Raw genomic sequence first — 26265 nt, forward strand, 5'->3', positions numbered from 1 at the left:
TTTTAGATTCAGATACATTCATGAACGAACTTTCAATTATCTACTTTATGCACTGGCATGTGCTTGTTGTTTAATGTATCCTTTTGCTTTACTGAAGAGGCACAAATTCATTGAAAGAACCTAAATGCGACTGAGATGCTTTTTTCATAATATTAGTGTTGGAGCAACTGGAGAGGAGGCACAGGGTCTCTGCGAGCAGTCAGTTTGAGTGATAGCCTTTCAGTCAAGCTTTCATTGTCTTTCTCACCTCACAAGACAAAGCTGATTTTTTCGTAATTAGCCTTAATCAAGAATTTGGACCACTTCTTTTTCCAGGAGAGGAGAGTATACATAAAATAATGAAGCTTTTATCATACTATCTAATCCTTTCTCTGTTACATCCCAAAGTATGTGATGTGATTTTTTTTTTCTTCCCGACCAATACATGTCTTTTTATTTATTTGTCAAAAAACTTCATCCTCCAGCAGGTGCAGTCTTAGACTATTTCTTTCACACCTTGTGCCTTGGGGAGGCTGTCTCTGACATGCACAGGCACTTATACGTGTTGTGGACTAGCTGTTAATGAGTCGAGCTAGGAAAGCCCCTACATAACGGCCAGGCTCCGTGTCGATAGTTGGGTGGCGGCAGCGCAGTGGGGCAGGGGGGCAAGTTCTGATTCATTGTTTCTTTGTCCCTGCCCCCTTAACTTCCCCACTAGAGTGGCTTAATATGTTTATCTCTTACCTTAAAATGGAAATTTATGCTAAATTTAATATAAACAAATTTGTATCTTGTGAGGAGGATGTAGCTGCATTAGAATATCTGGAATATCTCTTCTGTACTAAATATCCAGTGTCTAATAATAACTCTTCTTTACTAAGTCTTGTTAGCAGAGGCTCAATTGGTGGTGGTAGAAGTACCTAAGGCAGAAGAGAAGGCCATGCCAGTGTTCTGCTTTGACTTAATTCAGGGGCGCATTTAAGTAAATTAAAATGGTCAGGTGGTGAATCCCTATAGTGAATTGAATTTATGTTCTCTACTTTGAGTAATTATTTGGTATGGCTTCAAGCTGTTAGATTATGTTGGTGCATGCACATTTAGGGGAAGAAAACCAATAAGGAATGGTCTTAAGCAAGAGTAAATTTGGGGGCAAACATTTTCCCTGATTACTTTTCTACCTGGAAGCTTGTGACTTATGAGAAAAGTCATAAAGAAATTGAAATGGGAGGCTCTAGGGTAATAGAGTAAGCATTTTAAGTGGTAAAACCTTCAACTGCTTTGTAATGAAAGATTCCTCATCTTGTGTGATTGAGTTGCTTAAGCGAATTCATGTATTTATACAAAGTACAGCATTTCCAAGTGTTTAAGGACATTGCTTTTTTTTGGCTGGAAAATTATAAAGACTGTAAGCATGATACCTAGTCACCCAGAGCTTTGAATTCTGGCTCTATTGCTTACCAAGACTGGGATGCGAGCCTCATTTTCTCATTTGTAAAATAGGGATTATAAAACCAACCTCAGGGAAGGTGTTCAGGGTTGAATATGATAAAAAATGAAAAGCACTGAACGCATAGCGAAAGGTCAGGGAAAGTTCTCTTTCTATTTTCCCTTTGCACCTTTCCTTTTAAACTCACCTAGTATCATGTTTCACATTGGAATATGAGAGTAATCACTGATCATATCAGTGTGTGCAGTTTACAAAGTACACTTGGCCAGCATTCCTTTTCACATCGTGCATAAGTGAATATTATTCTTGAACTTGGTGGTTGTTATCTGCTGAATCTTACAGTCATTGCCATTTCTACACTCTGCAATGTCTATGAGCGTTTATTCAAAAGGTGCCAAACATTAGACTGGCCAGTGTGTTGCTGTTGCACAGTGTAGTGTTGTCACGGGCTCTTTGAAGGTGTTATTTTGTGTCTTGACCTACTACAGTTTGCTTTTGTAATGTGATTGTGGAAGTGCTGCCAAACAATCGCTTGTCATCATTATAAGGTGCCACTGTAAGGTGAGAGGACAGCAGCTCACCTCGTCCTCACTCACAAGGGCCTTGGCATCTCACTGTGAAGAGAGCTGCTGCTGTTTGTTTGGGTGGCAAGAACAGCCAGGAACATGTGTGACTTTTGTAGACCAAGTGGAAGGTCATCACGTGTCCAGCTGGTGCTAAACTTCTTCCCAAATCGCTGGCACATAGTGCGTTAGCAGTAGATGACCTGTTTGAAGGAATTCGTGCATGAATGGATGAAGTCAAATGTAGCATTTGTTTATATTTTTTATGTAATCAAGCCACTTTCTTCTAAACTTGAGGAATTTCCTATAAAAATTAGCTTTTCAATGAAGAATCTGCCCATGCCCTGTGGGTTTTTTCTTCTAAAACTGTTACAGGATCCCATAGAAGCTCAGTCACGTGATAAGTAAAATCATACTGCATGTTTAACACTACTTATTTAGTCTATCTTGTGCTTTGCATGTCAGTTTTTACTTATTAATTGACTGAAACATTCCATTTTTTAGAGATGGTAACTATTACACAATAGTTACCATTGTGTAATGGTAACTATTACACAAGTTATATCCCACTTGTACTTTTCAACCTTTGGGGTGTTTTTTTTTTCATGTTTTCTAAATATGAAGCCTTCATTATTTTCCATCTATGATTTGAGGACATTGGCAGTCTTCCAAGTCATATGAGAGCTGGAGAACATGAAAAATCTGCAGCATCCTGCGCCTAATAATTTTTGTACTTACGTATTTTTGTTCTTTTTCAGTTGGCTTAATTTTATGTTTTCTTATGCTGCATCTCTTTATTCTTACAATCTTATGTATTTGGAGCACCCTAGGACTTCTCATTCATCAAATATATATCCTTTCACTCTACCTAAACTCCTCCACAAATGCTGGTGTAGGTTCCAGAAATACAAATTAAAAAGTTTAATGATCATTCTTAGATTAAATGGCACATCATTCTCTTCCTTACCAAGCATTATCGTGATGTTTTAGATTGCAGCCTGACTGGGGGGGACGTGAAATTTGTGTGTTCTCTAGAATTAGTGCTCAATAATGACATTACTAATTTGGAATTTTATAGTTGAAGTTTGCCTTTGCCCACAGCCTTTTGTATCACTATTGAGTAATAAGCAGGGCTCCAGACAAGAATATCCTCTTCATCCCTCCCTTCCTTCCTCCTTCCCCATTTGAAAATTTGGGAAGACCTCAGATTTATGGGTTGAAAAATTATCTGGAGTCAATGAAAATATAATATCAAATAACACCAAATTCCATTCAATGAGAACCATCTTTCTCTAAGACTTCAAGATATCCACAAACTCTACGTTGCTTCTCCCAGGTAATGGGGCATGTGGGTGCAAGAGTCCTAATTTCAAATCCTCGTTCCACAAGCTGCCAACTGAGTTATGTAAACTCCTGGATTATCAGTGTTTTCAACTGTAGAATGATACCTTATAAAAGGGTTGGGAGGATTCAGTGAGATACCATCTGTAAAACACTTAGCACGTAATAAGATCTCAAAGTGTTAACTAATTTTTATTATAATTACTAGGTAGACTCATAATTGAATGGCTGTATTTCATTGCTTACATTTGTAATGTCACATTTTCAGGAATTTAATGTCATCATAAAAAACCAAGAGCATTTATTAGTATAAAAATGATATTTAATCAGTGTTTTGAATGTAACTTATTTATATATTCATTATTTAAAAAGAACGTGACCTGTGTAATTTGGTGATTTTCATTAGAGTTGTGGTTCTTCCTGAAGCTAGAACTAAATAATATAGCTTCCTTTATTATTTCATTTTATTAATGCAGAATAGAAAGTAAAAAAGAAAGTGAGAAGGAAAAAAAGCATGGTGGATTTGAAAGTGAAACAAATGCCATACTATGATTTAACTCTTCTCTTTAGATCTTTTAGAGAAATCTCGGGTTGTTAAACAGCCAAGAGGTGAAAGAAACTTCCATGTGTTCTATCAACTGCTCTCTGGTGCCTCTGAAGAGCTCCTCAGTAAGTCTCTGTTTCTATGTGTTGTTGTTGTTGTTGTTGTTGTTGGAGCTGGGAGTCTCACTGTGTTGCCCAGGCAGGTCTCTAATTCCTGAGCTCAAGCGATTCTCCTGCCTTGGCCTCCCAGAGTGCTAGGATTATAGGCATGAGCACTGTGCCTGAACTGTTTCTATGTTTTAATTTTCAGTGTCACAGCACTTTTTGAAGCATTCTCTTTAAAACATACTCCATATGCTTTGCCCCTTCCTTCTTAAGAATTTTTTATGATTCTAGTTGAAGTGAAGAACATGGTGTATTTGCTTCTGCCACACCCCAGGGTTTGTGTAATATTCTTGTACCTCACCAGATACCGTGCCATACGTCTCCGATGTGTTGAGGACTGTGCAGATGATTCAGTCAACTCAAGTGGGATTTCAGCAGCTAGAACTACCTCAGTCTGGACTTGGCCAAAGCTGATTATTAGGGGAGGGACTAATCATACGTTTAAAAAATAAAATGGAAGAATATGATTTTTCTGTTTGGGGAGAGAAAATTATCAGGGTTCTAATTAAATGAGTACAATTCTATAAAAACAAATTGCTAGGTGAATATTTAAGAATAGTGGGGAAGACATTTTGCAGTTGATACAAGAGATAAAGATCTGATATTTGGAATTTCAGAGAATTAACATAATTCCACAAAGATACTATCTAATAGCTAATAGCTAATGATGAAAAGTAGTGAACAAATAGTTCAAAGAAGAAGAGCTATGAAAAGTCAACACCACTTAGGAAAAGTCATCTTCACTATTAACCAACAAATGCAGATTAAAACAGCCCTGAAGTATCTACTATATTATTATATATGTAGATATATAATATATATACATATACTACATATAGTATAATATATGTAGAAGTATCTACATATATTAGCAAAAGTTATTAAGGATCAAGCTAGCAGAGTTGTCACTGATCTGCTTGGAGGTTGTGGTATACCCATCTGCGTAGAGCTGCGGGTGTTACTTCAAAGCGAGGACCTCTTATAATCAGAGCCTGCCATCCAGTCACACCACTTTTTGGACTATATTCCAACAAAATAATTCAGATATGAAATCCAAAAACCAATTGGTATGAAGACATTTATCACTGCTCTATATTTATTATTATAAACTAGAGAAAACCCAAATATCCAATGGTGAGGGAATCACCAGGCAGAACACATATGTTATAATGAAATAATATATTGAATCACCAGGCAGACCTCATATGTTATAATGAAATAATACATTGAAGGTATTTTTTATTATAAAAACTCTGGAAAGAGACTTACCTAGATAAGTATAAAACAGAGTTTGTGCTATCACAATGATTAAAGTCATTTTAAGAATATGCTGTTACTGATATTTGGGTATAATTTTTGTTCTTTTGATTCAATAGTTAATATAAAAGCCATTTTACCGATGTGAACAAGATATCAAAGGGAATGAGATATTAAAGATTGGATTTATTGAAGCAACATAACAACTTGTGTCTTTGATTCAATAGATAAACTTAAGCTTGAGAGGGATTTCAGCAGGTATAACTACCTGAGTCTGGATTCGGCCAAAGTGAATGGAGTGGATGATGCAGCAAATTTTAGAACCGTGCGGGTAAGATGCAGTACTTTCATCAAGCTTTAAATTGCATACCACTGCATTGCTCAGCGGGAGCTGGTAGCAATTCTGAGTTTTCTTTAAAGTGTAGCTCATTCTCCCTAAGGTTTTAGAATTATACAAGAATTCTATTTTTGTTACTTTGATTTTTTTACTAGCTCAAAAATCACACAAGATTGTGAAGGCCATGCTTTTATTAGAGCATGTGATTTTACCATTTATCATAAGGAGTTTTCTTATTCTATTATCCTGGGGTTTGACTCCTTTAAGGTTATTTTTAAATTCCAAGTGTTTTTATGGCAAAAGTTAATTTCCAACTGCCCTTGGATCATGTTAAATCAAAACTATTTTTGAGACAGAAAAAAATCTTTTTATATAGTTTCAGAAACTCGTATATAAACCAGAGCGATTAGCATTCCACATTCATTAGAAAAGATGATTTTAAATAACACTATACTCTGTTTTCTGTCTTAATGTGTGATACACTTGACATGATATGGTAACTGGGATTTACTTGCAAGTGAGACAGCTGTGGTGATGGGGAAAGGGGAGAGTAAGATGAATTATAGATAAAACAAAGTTGGCATCTGTTAATTGTTGAGGGTGAGTGAAAGGACATGCGGGTTCTTTCCCTGCTTTCTCTACTTTTGTATATGTTTGACAACAATAACAAAAACTTACATTACTCCCATTGCTATGTAGCCTAGTCATTTTTTAAAAGCCAGCTGTTCTCAAAAAGAAAGTATCTCTTACAGTATGTTATTTTAAAAAACTGTATAAACATCTTCATATGGAAGCAATAGTCTGTTGATCCCTGGACATGATTTTGTTTAAACCTTGAGTCCAAGACTGGTTTTAGAACCACTTTGCCTGGCACGTAATTGGCACTCCGTAAAAATTTATGAATGAACAGATGCCTCCTGTTACCCAGTATCTTGGGCTGGGCTCTTCACCTTTGCAAACCACAGTTTTTCTGATATGTAAAATGAATGAGGAGCTTTTCTTTGTATGGAGTTGTGCAAGTTGGTTTTGTTTCTAGTAGCAAAACCTCAGTGTAAAAAAAACGACATACATACAAACTGAACTGCTGTGGTTGAAGTGGAAGTAGGGACCCAAGGCTCTGCTCCCAGCCTCCTGTTTCTTCTGTCTTCCTCTTTATGTGCCCTGCAACCCCCGCCACAGCACCAGAGGTACCCCCAGGGTTCCTCAAATCGCAGTTGGAAACCACTGAAGATACAGCTTTGTCTTTTATGGGTTTTTTTCCCCAGAAATAAATCTGTAATATGATTCATTAAAAAAGAAAAGAAAAGAACTACAAGAAAAAAAATAGTTGCTTTTTTTTTCTCTCCCCAGAATGCCATGCAGATTGTGGGCTTTATGGATCATGAAGCTGAGTCTGTCTTGGCGGTGGTGGCAGCAGTGTTGAAACTGGGGAACATTGAGTTCAAGCCCGAATCTCGAGTGAATGGTCTAGATGAAAGCAAAATCAAAGATAAAAATGGTACATCCGTGGAGAATCAACTTTGTTTGTTTAGGAAACTTGCTTTGAACTTCTCCCCACTTTTTAATGTAGAAAGTAAAATTTTTGCTTTGCATTGGTTTGAGAAAGCTTTCTAATGAAACTGAGCAGAAATAGAACTGTGGCTAAGCTTTGTTTTTTGATGTATACATTTTATACTGATCTGTTTGATTATGATTTAGAAAGAACATCCTAAGCCTTCAAAATTATTATTAGCAGCACGTGTGCAGTCACTTTTTGTGTCCATCCCCTGCCTTCCCACAGAGTTAAAAGAAATTTGTGAATTGACCGGCATTGATCAATCAGTTCTAGAACGAGCATTCAGTTTCCGAACAGTTGAGGCCAAACAGGAGAAAGTTTCAACTACACTGAATGTGGCTCAGGTGGGTGAAACATAATGTACAGAAGAAAGTTTCTTAAAAGTCTGTGCTATTTTCATATAAGTATAAACAAAGATTTTAGTTTACAGGCTGTTATCTGAATCGTTGTACTATGTTCTAGGCATTGGGAACAGAGCAATAAACTAAACAGATAAGGATCCCTGCCCTCATGGAGCTTAAAATTCTGGTAGAGGGAATTAGATGATAATCAGTAGACATAAGAAATAAGTGCTGTAGCAAACTAGCCCGTGGTATGATCAGTGAACTGAGAGCAACAGTAGAGCAGAGTAGGGGAGCTCCCTGGGGCAGGGAAGGAGACTCAAGTGAGGTGGAAAATGACTGGAGGGTTTTGAGCAGAACAGTGGCATGACTGCCTTGTATTTCAAAGGGTCACTCTGGCTGTGATGTGGAGAGCAGAGGGTCAGGGAAAAAGGAGTGAAAGCGAGGGACCTTCGAGGAGATGTGCACTAACCCAGAGATGATGGTGGCTTGAACCAGGTAGTCGCAGTGGAGTCAGTGAGAAGTGGTCACATTGTGGATATTATTAGAGGGTAGAGGCTACAGGACTTGCTGGTGCTAGCTGGTTTAAGAGAAAGAGAACAATCAAGGGTGATTTAATGTTTTTGGCCCAAGCAACTGGAAACATGGAGTTGTCATTTACTGATTTGGAGAAGACAGCGGGAGAAGCCAAATTGGCCTCCCTGCCTTACTTCTTGAACCCCCTCTACCCTTGATATTGGGGCCAGTGAAGTCTTTAGTCTTTGTAAGACACAAATCTGAGCTGCTGCCTTCTCTCCTTTTGCTTCAAGTTAAGTGGGTGGGTGTTTGGATGGTTGCATGCCTGTATACATGCATGTATACCCAGGTAGCTTCTGCAGCCCCTTTCACTAAAACCCTTTGTGCTATGGCTTACACATTTTACCACCAGTCAATGACTCAGGCTAGAATTAAATTACTAACTTAGGACTTCCACTCAGGCCCCCACTTTGTCCAACTGTATTCTTGTTGTCTCATCCTCATAACTATCCATAAAGCCTCCATAAATAGTAGGGTGGAGCCAGGCTTGCTCTCTGTTGCTGAACCAGCCTTTCCTACTATAATCCAAGAATGCCTTTATGTCCTTAGCTTTCAACATTGATATCTTATTTTAGGTGAGTTATTTTGGCTGTGGCAAATACCATAACTTTATATATATGGAAATTTGGTTTGTAGCAATCGTTTCCTAGCTATAGCCATTGCCTGTCCTTCCTCCTAAATTACTGCTTTTGCTGTCATATCTGTCCAAGTCATCCTCACTAATTCACAGTCAGATACGAAGTAACTTACTTAATCAAGGAAATGCTGCTGAGAGCCTGTACAGCACAAGCCCACACATAGGCCCTGAGTTGGGAAGTAAGAGGTTAGGGAAGACCCCATGGAGACGATCAAAGGATTTAGATGTGTGAAGTATGGCTGAAAGGGCATATCAAAAAGAAAACATTGAGAAAAGCCAGATTTGGGGCACATATCAGAAGAAGGATTAATCAAGCTTGGCTATAGCTGTAGATATGTAAAGAGGATTCAGAGCAATGTGGCTGGAAAGGTGAAGTCTGCAGTCGGAGTGGCAAATCTGCACCAGTAGTTCTTAAACTTGAACGTGCGTCAAAATCACCTGGTGGACTGACTGACTAAACATGGTTTGCAGACCTCACCCCCAGTGTTTGATTCAGTGGGTCTGGGGTAGGACCGAGGAATTTGCATTTCTAATAAATTCAAAGGTGACACTGCTGCTGCTGCTGCTGGTCCAGGATCACATTTTGAGAGCCACCGAGTTTGGACATTTTCAATAGCCAGAGTGGGAATTGTTAAGTCTGTAAGGAAGCCGTGAAAAAGCCTGTATTGTTTAAGAAGGCCCTTTAGGAATATGTATATTTTGGGTCTTTTTAAAATTGTGTGTTTTACTCTTGCTTTTTTAATCATCCTGTATGGGAACCAGGCCCAGGTGCCTCTGACTTTATAAGCTTAATTTAGTCACCTTATATCACTAAAGAAAACTTTCCACATTTTCTTAACCTTTGGCATAAAAGAATTTGGCTAGAGATCCTCAGCTATTCGGCTCCTTAGTCAACTGTTTTTTTTTTTTATTTTATTTTTAATGTAGTATTCAGAGTATCTGGTTCTACTGATCTATTGCCTGGGAGGTTTTGATTGCTGTGAGAAGTGATTTGTTTTATTAGCCTTTCCACATAGCTTCAATTCCTGGGCCCCAGCATCATCTTTATTGCCCCATGCCTCCTTTTCCCAAGGCATTTAGACCTTTCTCTAGATAGGAGGACTAATGCTGAAATAATAGAAACTCAAGACAAGAGTTTTTCAGCTTCTCCGACATACTCTCTCCTTGGCTTCTGATGTCCTCAGAAATCTGATCCCACACAGCTTACCTCAGTTTATTCCTTGCTAGTTCTCTGTTACCTGCTGCCTCTGCTCCGACCTGCCTATCACCCCCCATGTCATGCTCATTCTTTCTGCCCATCTAAATGCTCTACCTGATTGTGCCCTATCCTAGGAGACTTCTTTGATCAAATAGGCCTCCTGAGACACCCCACACCCCCGTCAGAACCTGTTTTTTTTGCAGTTTGGCACCTGGCCTCTGCTTGTTTCCTCTGTGTTAGTTTGATCTCCTTAGCTCCACTCTAAGCTCCTGGAGGGCGGGCCCCATGTCTGTGCATCTCTGAGTCTCCACCTTGCTTTGTCACTTGCCGTCCTAGACCATGCCTGTTACTGGCCATGTCTGCAGCACATTCCACCTGGGCTTTTCCTCTCTGAGTTTCATGCAGCTGCAGAAGTGCATGGTCTTTTCATAGTGTGCTTTGAAACTGAGATGGTGAATTAGTGCACTTTGAGTCTTCCCTCGTTTCTACACCCCATATTAGTGGTCCTTAAGTGGGAATAGACATTCCTTCCCTTACTGCTTTATAGGATAATGTTGTGGAGATTTGGTGGCATGAATCAGGCTCAGGAAGTCAGGGGTGGCACATTGGCAGCCAGGTGGCAAATTGGCAGCTCCTAGGGCCAGGTAAAGCTCAATATTTTTAGTTGACTAAAGGGTAGTATTTTCTTTGATTTTGTTTGTTTGCTCTTTAAGTTTTGAATTTGAGTGCCTTTAGCCTGGAATGCATCCTCTAAGTCCGATAGAGAGAGCCATCATTTCCTGTTCATTTCTATCACACAGTCCCTGGAAACATTTGAGTTTGAAACCCCTGGAATAAATATTGTTGAAGAAACCAAAGAAGATTAATATTGGCTGTGAATACACTTTAAAAAATATAAAGCAATTTATCAGAATAAATTGTCACTGTTAGTTCAGTTGTTTATTGAAATAGTGGCTTGTTGAAAGTAGATAGCATATAACTAAAAAAGCTGGACGACATTAAGATGAAAAAGGGCTCATTTACAAAAACATGGTGTTTTGAAATTATGTGGTGTTTTGAGATAACTTGAATTTATAAGAAGAAAAAGGAAAGGATTTGGAAATTATATAGGCTCATGAGGTAGTAGTAGACGAAAAGGATACTTCAGAAATCAATGTAAGTACATCTATAGACTAACTGTATGCTAGGCATTATTCTAAGCACTTAAATTACCTATTTTAAGAAAGTAAAAACTAGAAGAAAGGGTATTGGGGAAAGATGCATCTAAATTATATTTTGATTTCTCTGTTTTAGCATTTGACATGCATCTTCTACTATGGAAGCATTCCCTCCCTTGTTTGTTTGTTTATTTGTTTGTTGCCAACTCTTAGGTATATTCTCTAACCCTAATTGGAGTAGGGAGGGAGGTTTGGGATTAGCATGGAAATGTCAGATGAAGGGAAAAGGTGTTATCTTCAGCTGTGTTATGTTGCCAGGGAAGTGAATCTGTTATTAAAGTTGTTACATTTTATTTAGGAAGAAATGTAGAGAAAGTATTCCCACATAATCTAACAAGTTGTGCTCTTTGTAAAATAAAAATGTACTGGTTAATTTTAACAGTAATACCTCAATTTTTACTTAGAAGCAGCAAAATACACACATACGGCCAGCATGTTGAAAATAGCAACAAAACCTCAAGCTTTTTCTTTCCCAAGGCCAGTTCCTTTTTAGGCTGCTGACACCCAACCTCCAGGCCTCCCCAGGATGCTGGTATTAAACATCTCATTAGTACTTACCTACTGTATGCTCTGGGCACTCGGTACATTTAAGGGTGTTTAGATTCTTCTGTCCAAACCTGACTTTCTTCGGCCTTTGGATTCTAAGAGTCATAGAGATGCATATGTCTTCTGCCTCTTTGTCAAGTAGTTCTGAATAACTTTAAAAGTAGATAAGCACGTAAGAAGGGGTTTATGTTCATTCTATAACTTAAAAGAACTCATTGTGGAAGTTTTTTTAAATACTCAAGTGATTAGTGTGGCCAGGCATGGTGGCTCATGCCTCTCTAATCCCAGCACTTTGGGAGGCTGAGGTGGGTGGATCACCTGAGGCCAGGAGTTTGAGACCAGTCTGGCTAACAAGGCAAAACCCTGTCTCTACAAAAAATACAAAAATTAGCCAGGCATGGTGGCACACACCTGTAGTCCCAGTTACTCGGGAGGCTGAGGCACGAAAATCCCTTGAACCCAAGAGGCAGAGGTTGCAGTGAGCTGAGATTGTACTACTGCACTCCAGCCTGGGCAACAGAGTGAGATTCTGTCTCCAAAAAAATTTAAAAATAAAAAAAGATTGAGTGAAGAAAAAAAATTTACAGATTCCATCAGTCAAAGCCATTTTCATATATCTCCTTTGAATTTCCATTTCTGTGTATAAGGGTTTTAAAAAATAGTTGTTATCATATTAAGTAGACAGTTGTTTAATTTTCACATTACACGAGCATTTCCATTTCATTACCTGATTTTCATAACCATCACTCTCTGATGACTATGTAACATTACTCTCAGTGCATGTTTCTCTTACTACCCCCTATTGTTGGACGTCTAAATTGCGTCTGATTTTTCTCTGTTCCATAACATTGAAATAAATATCTTTGTGGTGAAAGTTTTTGCAGTATTTAAAATTAGTTTCCTGGTTTGTGAAAAAGTGTAACTGTGTATAAACAATTTGCCTAATTCTCTTAAAGGTTTGATTGTTTATGATACAATAAAACTGGTTCTGCAAAGAAATGTGAAATAAAAGAGCTTCAAATATTTTTTAAAAGTATCTTTATGATTTTATTAAAAGTAAGCATTGTGGAATTGTGGGTGTTAAGTTTTGTTTGTTTGTTTTTTAATAGGCTTATTATGCCCGTGATGCTCTGGCTAAAAACCTCTACAGCAGGTTGTTTTCATGGTTGGTAAATCGAATCAATGAAAGCATTAAGGTACTGAATTTCTATGAGCAAAATCAGTTGTAATAAATGGTATTCACAGTATAAACATTAAGTTGAAGAAAGTTTCAATTTATAATCAAATAATTGATTGCCACTTATAAAGATTATTCCTTAAAAAGAGTGTACCATGTATAAGATTGAAATTTGTCAGGGATTTTGTTTATTTTGTTTTGCCATGTGTGTTGCTTCTGACTGGTGAATAGTCTGATGGTCTTTGTGGAGTTACTCTGGGAGTTGGTGTCCCAGGTTTTGGCCTGGCTCACCTGGTAACTAGTGGTACACACTTCACTGAAAAGGTCACTTTACTTCACTAGGTCATGATCTAATCATTACTAAAATGAGAGTGTTGGACTAGGTGATTTTGAAAGGCACCACTAATGCCTTCTTTAAATATATCACCTATTATTAAAATTTCTAAAAGAGTTCTATACCAATACCCCATCTCATACATTTTTTAAAAAACAACTAAATTACAGTTATTTTCTTACTTAAGAAACATAATTAACTTGTAATATATATCTATGTTCCTTGGATGCTTGTAGTGTTATATTTCATGCCTTAATTAACCCTTTAATTTGAAACTTTTTTAAGGCACAAACAAAAGTGAGAAAGAAGGTCATGGGTGTTCTGGACATTTATGGCTTTGAGATTTTCGAGGTAAGATTTAAAATTTTTTTTGTATTGTCTTTAGTAAAGTGGAATGGTTGGAAATTAAAACCTGTATTATGTAGACATTATAAGTAACTGTAACTTTGAATCTACAAATAATCCTTGTGTAGATGTAACACACTATCACTTTGAATCTACCAACAAATCTTTGTGTAGATGTAACAAAATTTGGTTGTGTATTCCTGCATGTGTGCCTGAGTGTGTGTGTGTTTGTGTGTGTGTTGTGTGTATGCTGAGAGCCAGCATTTTGGAGACAGTACTGCTTAAAAAGAACTTGTATTAGTACCTGACTTTTGAAATTGTGTATTTAAATTTCTAACCGTGAGGCTTCCATCAAGCTGCAATGAGTATGTCTGTGGCCATTTGTGTGTTGTTTAGAAAGTGTGGCAGGTTGGTGCCATAAAGAAAGCTACAGGAGGGCTGGACATAGGTTCTGGCCTTGCCAGGGCTGGTCATTTCATCTGTGAGACTCAGAGAAAGAGGATTTGGATTAGGTGATTTGTTGAGTCTCATTACTGTGATCTTATGATAATGAATTCTGCTGCAGAGGTTGAAATAATTTCTGCTGAAGCTCATGGTGAATTTTTTAAAATGATTCTATGCTTTTTACAGATTAAATATTTAAACCATTTGTGCTTGGTTAAGCAACACATATACCTAAAATTAGAATGATATAGAGAAGATGAGCATGGCCCCTGAAAAAAGTGATTTGGAAAATAAAATAAACGTTATGTACTTATGTTAGAATTTCCTTTTTGCCCCTTGCTAACTTTGACATTTAGAAGGAGTTTTAAGGATCTATTAAAACATTTATTCTCACTTTTAGGAGTGGTATTTTAGTTTGGTTCAGGGAAATAAGAAGTAGATAGGGCTCCTCCTTTCTTAATTCTCCTCCACAAGTAAGATTTGTGAATTTCCTTAAGGAACCAGGCTCTGCCCAGAATGTTCCCAAAGAATTTACATGTTCTAAAAAATTAGGGTCACAGAATCTCAGAAAAAAAACATCAGATCATTCCTTTCACCTAAACCAGACCTTGCTAGCACATGCCTTTTTCTTAGTATGTTTTCCCTCGATCATATTCTATATTTAATAGCTAATGGTAAGTACTAATTGAGGGCCGACTGTATGTAAGCACTGTGGTAAGTGGTGTGTGTATGGTCTGATTTACTTTTCAAAACAGCCTCATGATGTAGCTGTTATTATTATGAATTCCATTTTACAGATGAGACAGTAAAGCTCCTCAGGTCAACTAACTCCCCAGGGTTATACAGCTACTTAGTGGCAGACTCAGGACCTAAACTCCAGGCCCTTTTAATATTTTCATTTACTGCTTTTCTTTCTTACTAAGATTGAGACCAGGGGCACTTCCTCACCTTTCTTCCCAAAGTAACAGGTTCCCCAGTATCTGGAAGTAAGAAAAAAATAAATGTGGTAAGTCTCTGACTCCCCTATTTCTCCACCCTTGTCATCACTCCAAGCTCCTGGCCAGCATTGGGTGCTTCGTAGATGGAAGTGTGTGTGCTGGTGGCTTCCCCATGGGGTCGCCAGAACAGAGGTCTTCAACACAGCATCTGCTTGTATTGTTGCCCATTTAGCAGAATCTACAAAGGAAAGCTACCAATTCCTTGGTAGAAAGGGAAGAATTTGAGGTTTCTGAGTTAGGAGAAATGCTTGAGTACACACAGAAATCACTGCCGAAATTAATTTCTTTCTAGCAAGACCTCAAGTTACTATCACTAAATGGGCAGAATGCCAAAGTCATTCTTTACAGTTGGCAGGGAAAAAGACTTACTACCTAGCACATTGCTGTGCTAATCTAGATTTAAATGGTTTCATGAGCAGGGGAGAGGGGTAAGCAGAGATTTCACTTGAAAGTTAGATTAAGAAGATACATTCAATGACATTTCTAAAGTCAAAGAAACTGATTTTGTTTTAATTTTGCTAGAAAAGGATTATTGATCTTAAGCCAGTGGGCAATGGCTTAATATCATATCACAACACATGGAAAGTTTAAAAAATAGGATAATGAGGTTATGATGGGATATCTAGTTAACTTTGACTTCCAGTAGGTCCTAAGATCTAATTAGCCATGGGAAAAGAAACACTTATAACACTCAAAGGAAACTGAGTTATAACTCATAAACAATTCGAGTCATTTCTCAAGTGTTTATTGAGTTACCAGATACCAGTAGTAAACATAACTGAGATATTCCTTGTCTGCATGGAGCTTAGAGTCTTAGCCCTAAGATTGAGAGTCTGTGGCTGCCAGAGGATGCATCCTATCAGGTAGGAAAGTCTAATCAGGAAACTATATTACGTTTTAAAAGTTTGTTTGCTACAGACCTAATCAGAACAGAAGTCAGATGTTCCTGTGTAAACATCCTTTAACTTGATGCTGGGTGAAATACCCTATACCCTTCAGCAATCCAAGAATATTTTTCACTTCTGGTTGATTCAAGTTTCTCTCCATACCTGTCTTGCTGAATGTGCCCTCCTTCTGCAAGTTATACCATCATTTTTCTCAACCCTGTTTCAACTAGAGACTTCAGTTTATGAAAATGCCTGCGTTATATTTCCTTTTTTTTTTTTTTTTTTTTTTTTTGGTGACGGAGTCTCACTGTGTCTCCAGGCTGGAGTGCAGTGGTGCGATCTCGGCTCACTACAACCTCTGCCTCCAGGGTTCAAGTGATTTTCTTGCAGCACCACGCCCAGCTAATTTTTGTATTTTTAGTAGAGACAGGGTTCCACCATGTTGGCCAGGATGGTCTCGATCTTTTGACTTCATGATCCACCCACCTCAGCCTCCCAAAGTGCAGGGATTACAGGCATGAGCCACTGCGCCGGCCTGGCTGCCTGTCTTACATTTCTAAATATTCTTCCTTTCTTCAGAGGATTACTCTATTTCAGTGGTTCTCAAACAGCTGTGCATTGGCATCACCTGGGGAGCTTTTGCAAATTCAGATGTCTAGGCTGTACCCAGAGCAATTATGTCAGAATCTCTGGAGATGGGGCTGCAGCAGCAACATTTTTAAAGCTCTGAGGTGATGCCAGTGTGCACTCAAGGTTGAGACCAAATGCTCTGTTAGACAGTAGTCTCTGGAGTAAACTGCAGATTCCAAACATGTGGTGTTCATGCTGCTTGGCCACTGTATGAAACACCCTTGTAAAACATTGGGCCTCACCTACTGTTCATCTGGGCATGGTGGCTCACACTTGTTATCCCAGCACTTTGGGAGGCCAACATGCGCGGTTCACGAGGTCAGGAGATCGAGATCATCCTGGCAAACATGGTGAAACCCTGTCTCTACTAAAAATACAAAAATTAGCTGAGCGTGGTAGCTTGCACCTGTAGTCCCAGCTACTTGAGAGGCTGAGGCAGGAAAATCGCTTGAACCTGGGAGGCGGTTTTTACTCCGTTTAAACAGAACTTTCAGCCAAGGCCAAATCCAATCAGTTATGTGTCTATAGCAAATCTTATAATGGCCATCAAATTATAAAAATTTAACTTTCCTTCTACATGCAGTAAATAATTTTTCTTTTTTCCCCCCAGTTCCTTGAGAGAATCAAGATTTGTTTTTTCATTATATTTAATTGTTCCCTCCATTTTCCTTTTTAAGCCTTCTCAGATTAATCTTCAGTTTTGATTTTTAATAACTTTTTTAAAATAAATTTATTTGTGGGGAGGTTAGATTAGCGATTTGGTTGGGGATTTTTAGGTACTTTTACCTGCTTTTTAATACAGAGTTACAGACGTGTTTTTCTTCTTTTAATAAATTATTCACATACATTCCCAGATGCCAGCCTATATTTTCCTGGATTCTCAGCAATGTTAGAACACATGGAGACATCAGGAAGCTCAGAGTGTTAGGAAACCAAGAAAATTAAGAACTTAAAAGTACTGCAAGTTGAAGTACAAGGGGTCAGAGTATGGAAGAAGTATTCAGATCCACATCAAGGCAAAAATGAAAATTTCTGTGATATTTTCCACCCAAGTGAAAAGAAACTGCTGGAGTATAGATAACATGTATTTTTTTATTTGTTCTGTTGTTCTTCAATTGACTGTAGGAATTAAGAGTTCTGCCTTTTAGAATACCCTGGGCATCTCTTTAAAAACTGGACACTAAAGGGCGAGACTTTTTTAAAAAAATGCGTCTAGTTGTCCCATGGCCCTGCAGTTCCCATGAAAATGCCTTTTTTAGCTGAGCTGGTGGAAACCTTTCATTCCCTGTGGTCTGTCTCTAAACGGAAGAGGGAAACTGATGCATTAAACCATGGGTTGATGACACATGGATTTGACTGCAAAACATTCCAGTACCAGCTGGAAGTGCTGCCTGGCTGGCCACATGTGATCCGATGTCAGTTTGGAAAACAGATCAGTAGAACAATGATACCAAAAATAAGGTGAAGTGAATTAAAATGCATAGAGGAAAAAAAATCTAGCTGTACATCCTGGTAGAACAGAAGACCAACTTCCCAAAGGAAGAAAATTGTAATGCAAATACTCCAATTCCACACATTTATGTTTGGACATTCTTATAACTGAAAAGATGGTCTGTGATTTCTGAGAAATATTTATAGCATATCCATAAAAGAACTGCTATTCTTTTTTTGAAAAAAGATATTAAGTTAAAAAGTAAGTTGAACAATCTACATTGATTTCAGCTTGTTTTCTACATACTTATCTGACAGGCATTAAAACTGGCAGATATTTTACTGGGAAAATCTGATTGGTCATTAGTGTTCTGTAGACCAAAGCAGGCAGTAGTAGCTGATTATTTCACCTTTCATACAGTGGAGCTAGTTTAACATAGGCAAAGTGCTAATTACTTTCAGTTATGGACTCCTTATTTATCTTGCCCTCATAAACCTCACTGAAAGTGACCCATATATGGTAAGAGTATGATAGGCTGGATGCAATGATTATTTCAAATAAAAAAATCTAATACTTGGGCAAGAGTCATTGTAGTCTGGTAGGTACACCTCATGATCATAGGATTTGTTTTCTAAATTGTTTTTAAAAGAAATTCTGGCTATAGTCAGCACCTTCTACTCTAGTTTCTTGCCTTCATTTGGTCCTTCTTATGCTAGAAAGCTTATAATTGAAGAGGAAGGAAACAATTTAAAGTAGATTTAAAAACAAAAAAAAGATGACAACTGCTATGATTTGTAAAAGATAGATAGATAGATAGATAGATAGATAGATAGACAGACAGACAGACAGATCCAACTGTGTGAATAGCCAGCAATCCCTGAATCCCAGAGCCGGGCACCCCTCCCCATGTGTCAGTCTCATGAATCAAAGTCTTGTAGTGTATCTTTTATGGATATGCTGTAAGTATTTCTCAGAAATCACAGACCATTTTTTCAGTTATAAGAATGTCCAAACTTGGCATGGTGGCTCACTCCTATAATCCCAGCACTTTGGGAGGCCAAGGCGGGCAGATCACAAGGTCAGGAGTTCAAGACCAGCCTGACCAACATGGTGAAACCCCGTCTCTACTAAAAATACAAAAATTAGCCGGGCATAGTGGCATGCTCCTGTAGTCCCAGCTACTTGGGAGGCTGAGGCAGGAGAATCACTTGAACCCGGGAGACGGAGGTTGCAGTGAGCCGAGATAACACCACTGCACTCCAGCCTGGGCAACAGAGCGAGACTCCATATCAAAAAAAAAAAAAAAAAAAATTCAAACTTAAATGTGTGGAATAATTGGAATATTTGGATTATAATTTTCTTCCTTTGTGAAGTTGGACTTCTGTGTAATAATATGTGTGTATTTCTTCCAGGTATAAAAAGTTTTTAGATGAAAGCCTATTTTAAAATATTTAAGAAGAGCACGATAACACTGTTTTTCTAAACATTTGCTGTATTTTAGTATATACCTGGAAGAAAAAATGTTAAGGGAAATTTTCTAAACCTTTAGCTAGTCATTCAATTTTGTAAATGTCTAAAAAGGAGACTATTTCATATTAAATGGTTTTCTCATATATTTTGAGGATTTTTTAAGTTTACATTCTAAAAAAAGCAATTCTTGTTTTGGAGCCTGTTTCTTGATGCTGTGATATTTAAAAATGGACCGTGGTTAAGTGCATTATCTTTTTCTATAGGAACAGCATTATAATCAGAAGCTGTCAAAGGCTTTAACACCAAATAAATCTTTGCAAGGACCAACAGCATATTTTACAGCAATAATATAGCCCAACTTCCCTAAAATAGTGATATACACTCAAAATCCTGTAACTTTTATATAAATGTATTGACTCATTTATTATGCAGGAGACTTTACTGTATGTAAAAATGTAGAAACCCCCAAGCCAGCATGTTATATTCAAAATTTGACCTCAAATGAAAGTGCTGAACTATAAGAAACACTAATATGTAATTAACATAAGTCATGGTCTTTGTGTTTGGACTGCTCGCTGTTTCAAATACATTATATTCACCTACAGACTCCTTCCCATTTCTCTGCCCCAAATACAGAGGGACAGAGCTGCCACTTCTATTTACTGTCTTCCTTTCAATATTTATTGTTTTTAAAAAGCCTAAGAGTTTTTAAAATATCTGTCTTCCTTAAAGAGTATAAAATATCATCAGTCTCCTTTGTTGCTAAGGAGAATATACAAAGGGGCCAGTATTTTTGATACATCTTAAATAATTTATATTGGAGAGTTTATGATTGATACTTGTGAGTATAAAGTAGTTATGAATCAACTGGGAATAAGGTTTTCTGGGCTTTTTTTGTTGTTGTTTGTTTGTTTGTTTTGATGTTGAAAGGATGGACTCAAAGTCTAGAATTCTTAAAAGAAGCCCTAGCATTTAAAATTTGATTATATTATATACTTCTAAACATAGTAAGTGCTCACTATCCCAATCTATAGTTGGTAACTATAGTGTGAAATAGCAGAGAACAGACACCTTGCTGTTTGCCTTTGTTCTCTAAAGCAGCCTCAGCTTCATTTAGGGAGGTTATGTAATAGAAAGCCCAGAAGGTACTTGTCTGAAGATGTTTCTAAGTTTTAGTTTTATTCCTTAGTCTTCAGGGATAAATGTGGGTAAGACAGTAGAGAAAAATTGCATGCTTGGAGCATGGGTGGAAAACTGGAGAGAGGAGATGAGTCATTCCTGGGGCAAGTTCCTGCCCACTTCCTCTTCTGGAGACTTTGATTCATGAGCCTGACACGTGGGAGAGGGCCTGGCTCAGGGATTGCTGGCTATTCACACAGTTCTTGACAAACCAAAAAAGTCTCCAAATATAAAGTTGCTTTGGGGCCTTCCTATTCATCTAGTGGTTTCTAGTCTCAGTTTAGCTATTTTATGAAGGAGAGGGGGCCCAAGTTGAAAACCAGGTATTAATTTAATATTTGTATTAATGGAAAAATGTGTTAGACCTATACAAGTTAGAGTTCTGTGAACTGCTGCCAGGCTATTCCTTAATTTTCTGCAGATTATTGATTATTCCTTAAATTTTTGAAAGTTTTTAATCATATGTGAAGTCCCATTTTCCTCCACATTTGAACAATGCCATCAACTTCAGCTTAGATCACAAGAGAGGTGTGTGTCTTTAGCCTTCACTTTGAGCAGTAATGATCATCTAGGTGACCCATGACATGTTTTGGAGACTGTGGAGGTGAGTTTGCAATAGATACTGATTTCTGTGGGGAAGTAAGTTAATTTCTACATCGGTGATTGTGCTATTCTATTTTTGTTTGGGTTTTTTGGGGGGGGGGAGGGGGCGGTGTTTTTTTAGCAGTAGAGTAAGTTCGGACAGTCAAGTTTTTGTTATTAGGGCATCTCCAGGAGAATACTCTCTCCTTATTGGTTTTTGAAGAGGAGCCTCAGCACGGTACTACACAGGGATGTGTCACTGGGGTGGGAAAGGGGAGTTACTTTTGGATTATGATGGATCTCTTCACTTTTCGGTGATCCACCAACCACCACTGCCCTGACTGTTTGGGTGGATGTGGACCTTGGATACATGTCATACATGTTTTCTTTTTTTCTTTTTCTTTTTTTTTTTTTTTGAGCAACATGGCTGTTTATTTTACCTGGGTACAGGCAGGCTGAGTCTGAAAAGAGAGTCAGCAAAGGGTGGTGGGATTATCATTAGTTCTTACAGGTTTTGGGATAGGTGGTGGAGTTAAGAGCAATGTTTTTGGGGCAGGGGGCAGATCTCACAAAGTACATTCTCAAGGGTGGGGAGAATTACAAAGAACCTTCTTAAGGGTTGGGGAGATTATAAAGAACCTTCCTAAGGGTGGGGGAGATTACAAAGTACGTTGATCAGTTAGGTTGGGGCAGAAATAAATCACAATGGTGGAATGTCGTCAGTTAAGGCTATTTTCACTTTTTTTGTGGATCTTCAGTTGCTTCAGGCCATCTGAATATATACCTGCTGGTCACTGGGGATATGATGGCTTAGCTTGGGCTCAGAGGCTTGACATTCCTGTCTTCTTATATTGATAAGAAAAATAAAACAAAATAGTGGTAAAGCATTGGGACGGCGAAAATTTTTGGGGGTGGTATGGAGAGAGAATTAGTGATGTTTCTCAGGGCTGCTTCGAGCGGGATTGGGGCAGTGTGGGAATCTACAGTGGGAGAGATTCAACTGAAGAAAGATTTTGGGATAAGGGGTGATATTGTGGGGTTGTTAGAAGGAGCATTTGTCATATAGAATTACTGGTGATAGCATGGATGGCATGTTTTCTTTTTCCTGATAATTTATAATTAGAAGCATTGGATTTTGAAGCTTTAAAGCTTCAGGCAAGTTATATGATGTATCATTATTTCAGTCAAACCGTTTTTATCCTAAAGAACCCTCCCCTAGCAAACCACAGTTCAGACACCACAGGAAGGTATTGTGGTCCTGTCTTTTGAATTGACTGGATATGGGTCTTGATCCAAAGTTTTACACTGATCAAAAATACAGCCTGAATGGTAAAAGCTGTCATTTGTAACCATGAATAACTATCAATACATGCTCACTTTTAGAAGTTTATTGCTAATTAAGAACTGACTGCATTTTGTGTAATTTGTCCCTTTTTGCACCAGAATGCAGTAAGTATGACCTGTTTGCAGTGCTGGTCTGTTGCATGCTCTTGTGTTAATAGCTTCTCTAGCTGTGTGAGTTTTGCAGTAAGTGGTTGCTGAATAACCATGTGGATATAAAATACAGAATCCATACAGGAATTTTTAAAGGTTATGGGCAAATTTAATTTAGTTGTAACTTAATCCTTAAATTGTTTTGTAATTGTGAAGCTTTGCCTCTGGTTTCTAATCTGCTTGCGTATATTTCATGGTCCTGTTTTAGAAGTGTACTTTGAGCTGTTCATAGCTACACAATGTGTCTGAGGACACTAGTGCTTTCCTTTCCTTCTCATTATTTGCTGTTTGATGATTTAGCATAATAGGGTTGAAATAGCTCCATGGGCACAGACTTGCCAGATAACACATTTGTTCCATGAGACTGTTGTCTAAAAAAAAAGTCAAAGATCTGCTCTTATAAGTTATTAATGTTTTACTTTTACTTATAGGTTTTATTTATAGTTGCATCATATAGGGACATACTTTAGCAAAGCAATTGAGACTTTCTGATATATGGAATGCCTTTATGCTGAGTATAATAATAATAAGGCATCTATACTAGACCAACTTCAGTTTCTAATTGAAATTGTTAGCTCTGCGAATTTGAGCACAGGGTTTTAAAAAATTTGTGTGAAAATGAGGACTGAGGAGTGCCCTTTGTATCTGACTATATTTGTCAAAATTATTGAAAATAAATGTTTGCCTTTTGGTAAGACTCTTCAAGACATAAAACAAACAAACTTTTATCCTTAACTAAGTTTAGCATTAACAAGTCACTGACAATATATTCACATGTGTTATTTATGAGTTTGAGTTTAAAATTTCCTCTGATCACTGCATCACTGGTGATTAGAAATTCCTAGCTGACTTCCAGGAAAGAATGTAGTTAGATGCTGCAGCATAAGTATCATTTTTAAGTTTTCCTAAGTAAGACCAAAGTTGATTTTTAAAGATCAACTTTCAGAAGACTCTGTGACTTTTTCACTTCTATCATGTACGGAGGGATTTGAAGGCCAGTGGCTCTGCCTGTTCACAAGGAGCAGTGAGCTTTGGCTGCACCATTACATGTGGGCTCTCCTTCCTCATTAGACCAGGACTGGCCACCACTGTGGGAGAAGATTCCAGTTTACCAGTGGTGGAGTCATACTATCCCTCGCTCCCACTGCCACCATCTTTGGGCAATAAAGAAAAATAGAGGTGAAAACAAGTTTTAGTGTCAGATCTACTTCTTCCTGGACCATGTGGTTCTTGATAAATTTATTCATTTGGTGCTCTCAGGATGGACAGCAATACATTAAGCCCTGCAGATTGTTCAGAAATGATTTAGGCATAAAGCTTCTGTCAACGAATTCATAAGAGATTAATATGAAGGAGAGGCTGCTGAGACTTCTAAGAGTGATCAAGGATGTGGGCCTTCTACAGAGAGAGAGATTGTTTCTTGTCAGGGAGATGCTTTAATCTTTGGGTCTCCATTTGGTAGTAACTTCATTTGTTCATTCAGTCAGCCAATACATATTGAGAACTTGCTAGGTGTGAGGTGCTGTGTAAGGAGTAGGAATACAGTGAACAAGAGAGCATGGTCAGCCCTCACCCATAAGAATGTACAGTCTAGTGAGGCAGATGTATATGAAACTAATCTGTACATGTGTATACTTACACATACACACATGTTCGTATAACATGATTTACAAAAAGGGTTAGGATGCAAGAGTCAGAGTGAGGGATCTGTCCCTGGATGGGGACAATAAGGGGTCAGTTCAGGGGGACTTCCTTGAGCTCTGAAGTTTCACCTGAGAATGGGAGATTCAGAACTTGGTGACAGAGATTGTGGAGCTCACTGTGTCTTTGCTGATCCTTCAGCAAAGGAAGTGAGATTGTTTCTAGCTTTTCTGTTTGGGGTGCTTCTCTGTCAACTAAAAGTCTTCATCCTTCAAATATTGCATCATTTGTGTATACTTCATTCATTCACCTACTCATGACCCACTCCTCGAGTGCCTGCAATGGGCAAGCGTCTGTCCTAGGAGCCGTGTGCTGGGCCACAGTTAAATCTGAGAGATCATGTGTGGCATTTCTCATGGATTGAGATGTCTGAGTGTCATTGTTTTGAGAGAGCTAGTGGCATGGTTTATAAAGCTGTTTTTCGTTTTCTCCATACAGGACAACAGCTTTGAGCAGTTCATTATTAATTATTGTAATGAAAAGCTGCAACAAATCTTCATTGAACTTACTCTTAAAGAAGAGCAGGAGGAGTATATACGGGAGGTAATGTTGAAATGCTATTTTTAAAAGTGTTGGTCCTTTTTTACTCGTAATATAAATTCTAATTCAGAAGATAGCCTAAACAAGAAGCCATATTCAAAAGGCTACATACTGTATGATTCCATCTGTCATTCTAGAAGAGGCAAAGCTATAGAGACTGATTACCTATAAGAAGCTATAGAGTCAGGGATTGCCAGGAGATAGGAGTCGTGAGAGGGTTGTGGCTGCAAAGAGACAGCACGAGGGAATTTTGGGGACTGATAATGGTGGTGGTTGCTTGACATTATACATTTGCCAAAACTTAGAGAACTGTATACCAAAAAAGTCAGCATCACTGTAAGTAGATTTGAAAATATTTTGAGACTTTGTTCAATATCAAAAAGTATTGAGTATTCAAATTTATAGTAAAAATAGGTAACAGTTATTGAGTCCTTACTACATAGCAGGTATTATATTAAGTGCTATGTATAGATTATCTCATTTAATATAATCTTAAAATAACCAGAAGTAGTGTTTGCAGAGTCTTTTCATCATTAATTTAAAAATATATATTTGCTTTTCACCCTTTTATTTTTTAAAATAGCCAGTCTTTTTTCAAGTGTAAAATTAGTTATTTCAAAAAATAAAAAGGAATTGTTATGTTTATATTTTTATTTCCTTTTTTGTTTATTTGCCTTAATATTTTAGTAATGATGTTACCTGTTTTCCTTTATTTTCTTAGTATCATTTTAAGCCATTAAGGACACTGAATTCTCTTTTATCTTTCTTTCCATATAGATTTTTCTAATGTGATTGTTATCCCCAGTGGCTTAGTAAAACAACCCATTTACTCAAAAGCTAAATCATAAATATTTCATCTTTATTTTAGAGTACTCATTATGCTTCAGAAATGTTTTATACTTGTCTGGCACCTTTTAGTAACATAAATATTCTAAAAGCACGATTCATTCTTTTCCTGTCTTCTCATCATGAAGAGAATGCCCAAACTTTGATGGGTAACTTAAAACAGTTTATACAGATTGTTTAAAACACTTCTAAGAATATATAGGAAGATTCCTAGCTTGCTGTAATGAATAGAAGACAAATAAATGTTTACATTTATGGACAGAATGTAAGTAGACACAGAAAGATTACATTTGGCTTTATGGATTTGGCTTTGTAGCCAGTGTTAGAACCAGTGGATAGATTTTCATGTCTTTCATGTATTTTCCTTGAAAATACTTTGTGGTAGCGCTGGCCTGTTTTTTTTAACACTTGAAAGAGTTAACTTCCCTACAACACAAGATTGACTCTAAAATTAATTTTTTTCCTTATGATTACGGATTCAGAACAGAAGAATCTAGGCTTTAA

At 37.7% G+C, this 26265-nt stretch overlaps 1 protein-coding gene and 1 non-coding gene across 8 annotated transcripts in view; both read left to right on the plus strand.

Annotated features, from left to right (window-relative positions):
* MYO1B (myosin IB) overlaps nucleotides 1–26265 on the plus strand; it is a 178960-nt gene that overhangs the window by 112668 nt on the left and 40027 nt on the right. For all 7 annotated transcript variants that reach the window (XM_003309371.7, XM_009443899.5, XM_009443898.5 and 4 more), the window contains exons 8-14: nucleotides 3901–3999; nucleotides 5523–5626; nucleotides 6983–7130; nucleotides 7413–7531; nucleotides 12812–12898; nucleotides 13499–13564; nucleotides 24814–24918. In XM_003309371.7, coding sequence (XP_003309419.1) covers nucleotides 3901–3999; nucleotides 5523–5626; nucleotides 6983–7130; nucleotides 7413–7531; nucleotides 12812–12898; nucleotides 13499–13564; nucleotides 24814–24918 — 728 coding nt within the window. The remainder of the gene's footprint in view (nucleotides 1–3900; nucleotides 4000–5522; nucleotides 5627–6982; nucleotides 7131–7412; nucleotides 7532–12811; nucleotides 12899–13498; nucleotides 13565–24813; nucleotides 24919–26265) is intronic.
* LOC112208457 (U6 spliceosomal RNA) lies at nucleotides 14209–14316 on the plus strand. Its single transcript, XR_002942939.1, has one exon. It is a non-coding gene; the product is annotated as a U6 spliceosomal RNA (small nuclear RNA).

Source organism: Pan troglodytes, chromosome 13 (assembly GCF_028858775.2).
Source record: "Pan troglodytes isolate AG18354 chromosome 13, NHGRI_mPanTro3-v2.0_pri, whole genome shotgun sequence".
In the NCBI taxonomy this organism is placed as follows: Eukaryota; Metazoa; Chordata; class Mammalia; order Primates; family Hominidae; genus Pan; species Pan troglodytes.